General features: G+C 43.9%; 1 protein-coding gene across 8 annotated transcripts in view; it reads right to left on the reverse strand.

The window, feature by feature from the left end:
* The window catches only part of Esyt2 (extended synaptotagmin-like protein 2), an 82,904-nt gene that overhangs the window by 35,061 nt on the left and 35,343 nt on the right, over window positions 1-12,500 (reverse strand). For all 8 annotated transcript variants that reach the window (XM_076204106.1, XM_076204103.1, XM_076204105.1 and 5 more), the window contains exons 3-7: window positions 4,806-5,020; window positions 3,685-3,751; window positions 1,789-1,934; window positions 1,093-1,213; window positions 240-410 (exon numbers count right to left, since the gene is read on the reverse strand). In XM_076204106.1, coding sequence (XP_076060221.1) covers window positions 240-410; window positions 1,093-1,213; window positions 1,789-1,934; window positions 3,685-3,751; window positions 4,806-5,020 — 720 coding nt within the window. The remainder of the gene's footprint in view (window positions 1-239; window positions 411-1,092; window positions 1,214-1,788; window positions 1,935-3,684; window positions 3,752-4,805; window positions 5,021-12,500) is intronic.

Raw genomic sequence — 12,500 nt, forward strand, 5'->3', positions numbered from 1 at the left:
TCTCTTGTAAAGGAATCTTAAATCAATCATGCAATCATGTTCACTTTTTTTCTAATTCACGCTAAATCCTTACATCACAATGCTATTTTAGTTAAATTCAATTAAATGAATTATTTACATACTTAAACCTACTTAATAATAAAGACCACCTGGTGAAAACATCAGTGCAAGGGAACACTTACAATGTAATTTTTATCCTTTCTGTTAGTTTTATGAACTACATAATCCAATGTAATTACCTCACAGCAGTAATCCCATTTTGGATTGACAGTGTTGTTGATTGTCTTTGTTTGGAACTTCTGTGCACCAAGATAAAGGATGCAGTAAGGGTCAGACTTGCCCATACCCATCACACCAACATCCATCTTCATAAGGTTCTTGGCCTCAATCACATGTAGACGAATCACTCCCTACGAAAAATATTAAACGAAAACTGTTAATGTGGAGCAATTTATGGGGGTATTGTGAGAGTGGCAGACATATCTAGGAACTGTATATAACAGATACTTGGAACTAAAAAAAGATATAAGAAGCAAAATTTGCCAGTGACATTTACACACATTGCAAGGGGTGCTAAAGTCACCGATACCTCTGATGTCCTACATTGACCCTTCTTTACCACTTTAGTCATCATTATACTGTAAAATACATTACACATGGCTACTTTTTTCTGAAAGTCTAATAAAGACCTTTCAATTAGACTCAGAGTCCACTACTGAGAAGGGGACTAAGAATATTCCCAATATGGTTTAATCTTTGGCCAAATGTTCCACGAAAGGTATTGATGCCTCTTCAATCATCAATCAATTTATGCAGTATTAAAAACTTTAGCTCAAATTTCCTCTCTATAGAACACTGCTTGTTCAAATCCTATTTTCCTACCTTCTATATTTACCAATCCATAGCTGGCTGTTATAGATATTTGCACAACAGCCTTATTTCCATGCAATTAAAAAAATAATCATAAAAGATAAAATAATAAAATATCTAGTAAAATCATAATCGTACATGTAGAATATATTAACAATATATAATAATACACATACTCCCTCTTGTAAGGGAGTGGCCACATATTAGAACAACATTACTTACTGCAGGCATAGGGCACTTGAGCTCAACCACATTGATGTCATCAACTAGTTGAATTGGGAATCGGTTGGGAAGAACCATCATGTTGGCAATTTGTTCAATCACGATGCTACGCAGGATGTCACTGAATAATGCCAAGAACTGTTAGTAAAATTGCCTTATATCCATTCTGTTGCAGACACCCATACCTGACCCATAATATACTGACAGGGACTTCATATGATGCAAAAATAGCATTTTATTACATTTTCAATAACACATCCATCACACAACTTGATCACTCTTATACCTTAGTGCATAAAAAGCAGACTTCCTTTCAATAACTGACAAATGACCTAGAACAATGTTCAGTTAGATATTCATTCTATTTCTGTTTAAGTGGAACTGAGGCAACTACAAACTAATAATGGGGACATGGTGGTAAAAAAGCTTAAGAGTTTCTGATTAAGAAAAGTGTTTCTCAACCAACAGTCTGCTGTCCAAACCCGACAAGCAGGAGAAACCAAGGGGATGGTGCACCACAAGACAAGTCCCCTTTACTCTGATCCTCAATCCTCCAGCTAGATATACACATACATATACTCTGGGTACCTATTTAACCAATACATTCTTCCTACCCACTTTATCCAAACCATACTATATCCACTCAAATTCTACCCTCTCCCATGCCTACCCTGTACCTCCCAAAGGACAACATACCTTATGCCAGGCATATCGAAGACATCTGCCACTCCAATGAGGTTGAAATCAACATCAGGATTATTGAGGAAGAAGACCTGAAGACCACCAACCAGGGGCACCTGCCGCACTAGAGGCTTCATGACCACACGTATCCGACCGGAAATCTGCAAACACAACATGTTGAACCAATGGCTTGACATTAACACCTTTAACATACACATTAACCCATACAATGTGACACCAATTCTACTGTCAAGGAAGCTAATGGAGGAGGTTCCCTCACCTTTTGATTAAGAAATACACATCAGGTACATCATTACACATGCTACATAAGAACATAAGAATGAAGGAGACTGCAAGAGACCATAAGGTCTACACTAGGCAGTTCCATGTCCTTTACCACCTGTCACCCCTACCCATATAAAAGTCTTCATCATGCAGAGTAAGCAAGAGATCCCTGGGCAAGATGTAACTAGTGTCTACATTACAGAAGTTTGACTCAGTATTTGGGTGCATGATCATGCTAGGGAAAATAATTTTAGGAAAGAAAAGAGAGAGGAGAGAGAAAAAAAAAAAGAGAGAGAGCTCGGTATTCCATGCTATAAAATGATTGTTTCTAAGAAGTAATACCATAAATACTGAAGATATTCCAAAGAACTTAAAGCAAATCAAACTTTATGCTAAATAACATAAGGCAACATAGACAATAAATTTTGCCACATGATATGTGCCTACCCTTTCCCTCTTACAAGAGGGGTAGCCAAACTGAAGTATGCATCTACCCACCCTTACTATATCCATCCAAAACCCCATTTGTTGTCCCACTTATCTCATCTTCAGGTAAGAGGCAATCCAACAAGACAAAAGCATCACACCAGGATCTAACACAAGAACCTACTTTACCCCCACCCTTTTGTTACCTGGTGATCCCATCTTTTGTCTAATCAAGAAATAACAAAGCAGACAAAAAGAAATCCTTTCAGGCCACATTTCCTCATTCACTACCACTCTCCATGTAGTAAGTGCTGAAACTATCAGTTGTTCTAAAAAACGATTAGACAACTTTATGGATGGGGATGACAGGTGGTGATTGATACAGAGCTGCCTAGTGTAGGCCTTATGGTCTCTTGCATTCTCCTTCATTCTTATGTTCTTATGTTCCATTCCTACCCATCTCTTACCCACTCCATTTCCTGCTCAAACACTCCTCCTGCATAAATTAAATTGCAGTATCCGTTTCACACAGTCCATCCACCTCATTCTTTGTCTTCACCTTAAACCTACTCCATCTTACTCTGCCTTCCACTCTTTCTTCATTCTTCCCATGTGTATAAGCCATCCCAGTATTCTCTGATCATCTCTAGATAGGGGTGCTCAAAGAATCTTTGATCTTTGGAATCTTTGGCCATATCTTTCCATCCCTGTGCTTTCTACCTCACCACATTTCTCACTATGTTCATCAATGCGACTCTCACAATACTTCTTAAACATTTCATCTCAAAACATTTGGGTTCTTCCTTTGTGCTCCATACAGTGCTGTAGACAAGTAATCCCATGTACAGTCTTTGTGTTCATCACTACATGAACTCCAGTGCAAAAATGAACACCTAACTGGATTGTTGATGTTCTTAATACAAAGGCACAAACAGGAAAGTATTTCAGCAGACTCCAGTTTGAATGTCTTTCAGTAAATCACCCAACTTGTATATAATCTGAGAAGTATAAAGATTTCCACATATTCTTCCTACCAAGAATAGTTCCTTCATCATGATGCACTTATTTTATCACTAGCCTTTGATGAGGAGACACCAAACTAAAAAATGTAACAATGGATGCCATTAACCAGAGCTAAACCTCATGTATGCTACCAAGTTAAATAACTAGACAATCCTTACAGTCACTGATACAACATACCTGCAGATCCTTGATGCCAGCACGAATTCGAGCCATGCGGACCTCAAATTTGCAGTCTCCAGCATACCTGCACACAAATAAAAAATTAGTAACAAACCTCAAATTTTGCTTCACAATAATGTGCAAAATATAAATCTTTACATGTACAACAGAACATGACTTCACTTCATCCCTTTATTCTTCCCCCTAGCAAGAATATAATTCTTTTCTCTCCCAACCCTAATTGCCAGTTTCCTTCTTTCACATTCTTTTCTTCTTCTTTACTATATTTTTTCATACATTTCTCTAACACCTCACCAAATCTCCCCAACTGTATATGAATTTGAGACTTGGTACGATAAACTGCAGGGCAGGAGACAGGTTGGGAGATAAGGTTGGTGAAAAAGTATTGGGATGGTTTGGACACGTGGAAAGAATGAGTGAAGACAGATTAGTAAAAGAAGTGTGGAAGGAAGAGGTGGATGGAGTGAACACGAGGGGGCGACCAAGGACAAGATGGATGGATGGGGTAAAAGGGGTGTTGGGAAAGAGGGTGATGTCTGTTGAGGAAGGAAAGAAGACAGAAGATAGGGATGAGTGGAGAATGGTTATGTATGGATGAAGCTGTGATGCATGGAAGAGGATGGGTGGAGGATGGGGTGGTTAGGAAGTATGTGTGAATGATATTTTGACACAGCCCAAAGGGATTTCTCCCTGTCTTCTCTTTTTCTGTATGAGAGAACAGGGGGGGATCACTGATTAAATTAAGTGGCCTTGCTGTGAATGTGCTGTGTCTTGCTACATGGTTTCTCACCCAGGACAGTGGGCGAGATGCAAAAAAAAAAAAAAAAAAAAGGAAGTGGAATATGTGGGGATGAAATGGGTGGGAGTGGATTTAAGCCTTTTGATTTTGGCTACCTCCCTTGTAAGGGGGAAAAAGCCCTTGCTATATGTATGTACAATTAGATAAATACATACAAGCACCTGCTGCTGCTGCTACTCCTTGACAAACTCTGTAATGATACCCCTCCTTCTCTAAAATCTTCTTGCTCTTCCTACCCATACAATCCTCCCCTCCCTACCTTTTCTCCTACTGGTCCACCTTCCCCTCCCTCTTCCCATCCCAAGTATGAATTACTTACGCGAAGTCAGCATCCATGATGATCTCATGCCTGGAGGTGTCATCATAGACCTTGACACCTGAGAAGCGAGGGGGTGTGTCACCCAATATAATCTTTTCAAATTGGAAGCCAGAGATTTTGTAACCCTTCAGTGCATCCCGGATGCTGGGCTCAATGGTATACTTGCACAAGTCTTTGACGTAATGGCCTGCATATGGCCACAACTGACGAATGATCTGTGAAAAAGAAAAATAAAGTTGGTTTTGGACAGTCCAAAAGAGTTGAGCTTAGGATCCTAAGAGCCATAGTCTTAATATCATAGGGGTAAAGGAAATCTTCATTTCTTATCTACACATACATGCAAAAATTTGGCAAATCAACAGATTAAAATAAATCATACAACGTAAAGAATAAGGACCATCAAACCATAATTCTTCAGTGAATGCAACAACAGATTTCACTGATTAATATCTCCCTAGTCACTTTGTCATCCACTTATAAGTTGCAGGAAAAGAATAAACAAGTAAATAAACCAACTATACCACTGTATACCTCTCTGTGTGGAATCAAGGAGGGGAACTGAATACTGTATACATCATCCAATCTGGCTTAATACAAACACCAGATCAGATGCCACAGAATACTTAAACTCCCCAACATAAACATAATTAACTCCAACCCCACTAGACAACCTCTCAAACACAAAACTCCCCAAACATAATGTGTTCACCCTCCATACAAACCCAAATATAGGAACTAGACAATTCCCATGTGATCATTTCCCAATAAAGGTTACCACAGAACTAGAAAAAATACAACCCACTAATAAAACATTTAGAAACTACCAATAAGCAAACTGGGAAGAGTACACAAGATATAGAGAATGGATTAAAAACCACCAATGAGCAGAGCGCAAAATACTAACAACCATCACGAAGGCAAACTAGAAGTATTCTCAAAGGCTTCAAGAAGATAATCAACCCTTACAACACAAGAGACGACTTCCTTAAAGGAAAAAAAAAAAAAAAAAAAAAAGGAATAAACTAGAAAGCAAACTTTTTTTTTATTATTGCATAAATACATAGTAGGGATCTTGCTCTAGATGCTGGTAAAGTGTTTTTATCGTACCGCCATTTTTAAAGGGTTTAAAGGGCCTACCCTCCCTCCCCCCGGCAGCCACATGCTGCGCACGACCATTGTTTACATACGTTTTGACCATATTTTACCCTATTTTTTTGCGTTTGATACACTCATAAAGTTTTCTCTTACGTCCGGCATGCACGTGAGTATGTGGTGTGAGGAAGTTCAGCCTGCACAACTGGCAGTGGCCTGAGCCTTACAAAGTAAAGGACATGTACACGTTAGCTTGCCGCATTCACTAATTTGCCGTGTGAAATTCGCATCTATTTTTCAGTGAAGAGATATTTGAAGATATTAGCCATGCCTAAGCTATCCAAACAAAAGGCACACTTGCAGAAGATAAGAACGTCTACATTAGCAACTCAAGGGGAGAAAGAAAGAACCCCAGCATCAACTTTGTTATCACCACCTCCGCCACCACCACTAGTACTCCCTCCAGCAGCTCTCTCCCTTCCATCTACATCCACATCCTCAGCACCTGATCCTCTGTCCTCTACACCTATATCAGACAAGTTGTCTCTACGCAAACAACTGTTTGCTAACAAGTGGCTACAAGGATGCCTCCTTGTTGCAACACCTTGGGTTTAAAGTCTCAAACCTCACAGTGATGTCCCTGATGCAGCAAGAGCCTGTTCCAACACCAGAAAGGAAACCCAAGAAAAGAAAGAGAGCTGAATCCCAGCAATCAGACTACTTTGCTGGGTTATTCTAGACCAAGAACTCAAACTTTGCGACAAAGAGTGAGGTGGCGGCTTATGAGACCCTCACTTTGAGCAAATAATATCCTACACTGTAGGAGGGTACAAAGTGCCCGAGTTACTTGAAAGATGCAAAATCATCATGAAAATACAATGGAACCTGTTTTCAATGGGTCTTAGGAGGTCCAATGTAAAATTTAGTCAAACTAAGGAAAAAAAAAAAACTTTAACACTCATTTCTGAAAAATGTAAGTTTTTGATACTCAAAGTCTATCTCCTCCCTCAATTTTCAACCGATTTTTGCATATGAGGTCTCTATTAATAGCTAGATAAATGACAAAAAATGAAATAGAGAGTTTTTTTGCATATGTTAAATAATTTTTTTTTAAATAACGTGTCAAAGTCAAAATTTTGCTTTTTTTCGATAATGTTTTTTATATTTTTTTCCCTCGGCGTTAAACAAATACTAAAAAAAAGCTTTCTATCTTATTTTTTATATACATAGAAGATTCTTTTGCTGTAAAATGAAAGACATCGAATAAAAATTGTAAGAGGAGATAGGATTTGAAAGAAGCCCAAAAATATGGTATTTTTTACGTTTTTTATTAAAAAATAAAAAACTACTCGTCAGATCTGAATAAAACTCATGCTGTGAAGGTTTCCTCAAACCTAGATATCACACAGAAAAAATCAGCAAGATCCTTCCTTAAGCTAACTGAACAAGAACACTTACAAAAAAATCTAACATACAAAATAGAGGGTAAAAATAATAAATGGGAAGTGTTAAGAATGAAAAAATATATATATATAAAAATAATAATAATAATAATAACCCTCCCCCCCAATACACCCACCCACCCATGAAGAAGTTGGTGCATCTCTAAGGAAAATTCCAACCTCTAAACAGCTGTGCAACATCTAGAACATCTCCAAAACTAGCTTCAAGCCCACAACACCAGAAAATATGGAAATAATACGAGAAATATGGAAAATCAAAACCGATACTGAAGCCACCCCCCACCCCCGTCTTCATCAGTGAAGATGCAGAAGGGCTTGTTTATATCCTTTATTTAGTGCAGGGACCACAACTCCTGCGGCACATTCCAATCTGGGGTGGATAAGGTTCAATGTTCATTTAGTGAAAAGCCTCTATTGTATTGGCCAATCGTCTGGATGTCTCGCCAACAGTGTTTTTCCAGTATTCTTTATGATGTACCAGTAGAGTGACAAACAAGATACAATTAGTATTCCTCTGTGTTTTCAGATGCTGTGGTGTTCTCTGACGACTGTGGTATCTGTTGGCGGTTGCAGTGGTGGCGGTTGTGCTGTGGTGGTGGCGTCGGATAGTGCACCTGAGCCCTTGGCACCGACGTCTCCTCCGGGTTGCTTTGTCAGCGCTTCGTCGTCGTCGGCGGCGTCAGGGCGCCCGGAATGCTCCCCACGGGCGCCAACTATGTCCGGACTTCCACAGATACAACGTAAAGGCTTCTAGTGCGATTGCAAGATAACATTTCTTTTTCGTCCACTTACTCCTCTTCCATCTCCACCTCTACTTCCATTTCCACATTTTCTCCTATATCTTTTAAGTATACAATTTGTTCATGTAGCCTTAACGATAAATGTCGGCCTATTAAAGCTGTGTTTAAGCTGAATGAAGGAGCCACGTGACTGGAACGACCACCCGTCCCATCCCCCCCGAGGTCCGACGGAGGTGACGGGGTAACGACTCGACATGTCCGTGGTGTGACACTCCACAACAGCTCCATGATGGGGGTGATGCCGCACGATGTATTCGCCCCGATTTTTTATTTATTTATTTATTTATCTATTTATTTATTGCGATTCGCGGGACTCGCACCCGCCCGGACCCCTAGTGTTACTTTGATGGCGGAACTGTCAAACGCAAAACCACTCCCTCCCGCCAACACGCACACTTAGAAATAAAAAAATAAACAAGTAAATAAACAAAACCAAATATACAGGTATATATACAAAATAAAAAATTAAATTAAATAAAAAATACGTAAACAAATAAAACAAGTAAATACAATGAGCCAGAGGTGAGAACTAGAACGAACCCTTGACTTGCTGGTAACACACACACACACACACACAAAATGAATAAATAAAATAAACAAATAAATAAATAAATAAATGCCTATATTAGGAGAGCGAAGAGAACGAAATGATACGATATTTATTTAAAAATAAAGAAAAGAATGAAAGATCTTAAGGGAGGATTTGCTAGGATGGGATGAAAACGCCAAGAGAGAAAAAACAAAATTAAAAGTTTTCAGAATCCTTAAAGGTTAAAGAAAACTTTCACATACACGATTCAATTTGTGGAACAAATTTGAAAACAATCGAGGTCACACGTCGTTTCAAGTCAAAGTTTTGACAAGTGGGGCTATTGAGACTAAAACCACGAGCATGCTTCAACCCCGTGTGTATGTAAACAATTTCTTACGCGTGTGCGTTCACACACACACACACACACACACACACACACACACACACACACACACACACACACAATTGGACGAAACAATAGCGTGTGCAAAACCCACACGCGAATTTAAGAGCAAATTAGATACTGCGAAGATAAGAGACGAGACACTACGAGCGTAGCTCTCCTTCCCGTAAGATACAACTGGGTAAACACATACATACACACACACACACACACACACACACACACACTATTGCTCATTTCCACTTTGAACCAAAAAATGCAAAGTATTGGAAATGGGCAATAGCGGCAAAAAGCCATCCTTATACTGTGCCTTGGGAAGTGAACCCAAAAGAGGAGAAAGATTTGGGAGTCTTGATAAAAGACAACCTGTCAACTGACACACACATCAGCAGGATTGTGGGCGAGACATACGGTACTGCAGAAGATTAAAGTGGCATTTCACTATATAGAGGAAGAGATGATGAAAAAACTCATGGAAACCCTGATCCGTCCAAGACTGGAATGCGCGTCAGCAGTATGGTCCCCACACACAGTGAAGGGCAAGATTGAAAGAGAACAAAGGTCAGAAAGCAAACTGGTCCTAACCTGACAGATAAACCATAGGAGGAGAGACTAAAAGCACTGGGTTTGCCAACTATGAAAGATCGAAGAGAAAGAGGCGATATAACAGTATTCAGGTCACTAAAGGGGAAAAATTGCATTGACAGAAGAGATCTCATGATTAAAGATGGGTTGGTCACGGGAGCAAATAAAGAAAGACCACATGTCGAAAGGATGTGAAGAAATACGGTTTTCTATACAGATGCATAAATACTTGGAACAGCTTAGGAACTGATATAAACCCGAGCTTAAACGATAAACGAGTTCAAATCTAAACGTGATAATTGGAAATCAAGGATATATATTAAGTAGGAACTGTAAATGAATTTGAGTCTGGGTAGGATAAAAAATTAGAGAATAGGAGACAGGACACAACGAGTGTTGTTCATTTCCTTGTACTACAATTAGGTAAACACACACACAGAGGGAGAGAGTTCAGGGGGAACTAGAGGGACGAGGGTGCGGGGGGGGGTAGGGGGACAAGGATGTGGGGTGTAGGAAGACGTGGGCGCGGGGAAAGGAAGATGAGGGTGCGGGGAAAGGGAGTGGCGGGGGAGAGGATGTGGATAGTGGTGGGGGAGGGGAGTGGTGGGGAGGGGAATGGCGGGGGAGGGTAGTGGTGGGGGAGGACTGGCGGGGGAGGACTGGCGGGGGAGGGTAGTGGTGGGGGAGGACTGGCGGGAGAGGATAGTGGTGGGGGAGGGGAGTGGTGGGGAGAGGGAGTGGTGGGGGAGGGGAGTGGCGGGGAGGGTAGTGATGGGGGAGGACTGGCAGGGGAGGATAAAGATGGAGGAGGACTGGCAGGGGAGGGTAGTGATGGGGGAGGACTGGCAGGGGAGGATAAAGATGGAGGAGGACTGGCGGGGGAAGATAGTGGTGGGGGGAGGTCTGGCGGGGGGAGGTCTGGCGGGGAGGATAGTGGTGGGGGGAGGTCTGGCGGGGAGGATAGTGGTGGGGGAGGTCTGGCGGGGAGGATAGTGGTGGGGGAGGTCTGGCGGGGAGGATAGTGGTGGGGGGAGGTCTGGCGGGGAGGATAGTGGTGGGGGGAGGTCTGGTGGGGGGGACTGGCGGGTGAGGGAAAGGGGGGTGAGGTGCGGGGGAGGGGAGTTCAGGTGCCGAGGGTGCGGGTGAGGAGTCGAGGGGCGAGGGCGAGTAAGAGGGGCGCGGGTAAGGGGGTGACAAGTAGGGGGGGCCGAGGGTGAGGGGAGCAGGGGAGGGGAGCAGGTGAGGGAAGTAGGGGGGCGAGGGTGCGGGGGAGGGGAGTAGGGGGTGAGGGTGCGAGGGTGGGAAGTAGGGTGCGGGGGTGGGAAGTAGAGGGGGAGGGTGCGGGGGTGGGAAGTAGAGGGGGAGGGTGCGGGGGTGGGAAGTAGGGGGCGAGGGTGGGAAGTAGGGGGCGAGGGTGGGAAGTAGGGGGCGAGGGTGCGGGGGAGGGGGGTAGGGGGCGAGGGTGCGGGGGAGGGGGGTAGGGGCGAGGGTGCGGAGCAGGGTAAGGGGGAAGGGGAGCAGGGTAAGGGGGGAGGGGAGCAGGGTAAGGGGGGAGGGGAGCAGGGTAAGGGGGGAGGGGAGCAGGGTAAGGGGGGAGGTTTGCAGGGTAAGGGGGGAGGGGAGAACGGTAACCGGGGAGGGGAGCAGGTTAAGGGGGAGGGGAGCAGGGTAAGGGGGGAGGGGAGCAGGGTAAGGGGGAGGGGAGCAGGGTAAGGGGGGAGGGGAGCAGGGTAAGGGGGGAGGGGAGCAGGGTAAGGGGGGAGGGGAGCAGGGTAAGGGGGGAGGGGAGCAGGGTAAGGGGGGAGGGGAGCAGGGTAAGGGGGGAGGGGAGCAGGGTAAGGGGGGAGGGGAGCAGGGTAAGGGGGGAGGGGAGCAGGGTAAGGGGGGAGGGGAGCAGGGTAAGGGGGAACGAGGGGTGGGGTAGAAGTGAGGTATAGAGCGTTACCAGGCCGATTTTACGATCACCGGCAGGGGGAGGAGGAGGAGGAGGAGGAAGAGGAGGAAGAGGAGAGAAGGAAGAGGAGGAGCAGACACACGGCATGAACCCCCACCCCGGGTTGCCAGGCAGAGCAAATGCATCTCGCTCTCACCACCACCACCACCACCACCACCACCACCACCACCACCACCACCACCACCACCACCACCACCACCACCCTCCTCCTCCTCCTCCCCCTTGGGGTAAAGAGAGAAGGAAAGCAGGAGCAAGGGTGGAGGGAAGTGTGGGTAAGAGAGGGTAAGGGAAGGGAAGGAAAGGAAGCGGGGGAGGGAAGAGGAAACTGGAGAAGGAAGCCAAAAGATGTGGGGGAGCGTAGAAGAGGGAGGAGACTGGGTGTAGGGGGGGAGCGTGGCAGAGAAGGAGGGAAGAAGCGAGGGAGGAAGAGGGAGGAAGAGAAGGAAGGGAGGAAGAGAAGGAAGGAAGGAAGGGAGGAAGAGAAGGAAGGAAGGAAGGAAGGGAGGAAGAGAAGGAAGGAAAGGGAGGGAAAGAGGAGGAGGAAGGAAGAGTGAGAGGAAATGGGAAGAGGAGGGTGTGGAAGCGGAGGAGGAAAACCTGCTTGTGGCACCGTGCCGGGGTGCCACCTTTGACGGCGGCGACAACATCGACGACGACGACCACCACCACCACCATTACCTAAGCTCAATCACCCTTGCAACAGAAGCGGCAGCTTATTCCATGCGGGCCAACTTGACGCCACTCAGATATTTGGTTCTGGCGAATACTGGACGATTTTTACTAAACAGATATATAACTGCACAATATCATGTCATGATAGATGATGACCCCAATAAATATACAAATATCCAAATAAAAACACATTA

Source organism: Oratosquilla oratoria, chromosome 20, assembly GCF_046742065.1.
Source record: "Oratosquilla oratoria isolate Oo_2021 chromosome 20, ASM4674206v1, whole genome shotgun sequence".
In the NCBI taxonomy this organism is placed as follows: domain Eukaryota; kingdom Metazoa; phylum Arthropoda; class Malacostraca; order Stomatopoda; family Squillidae; genus Oratosquilla; species Oratosquilla oratoria.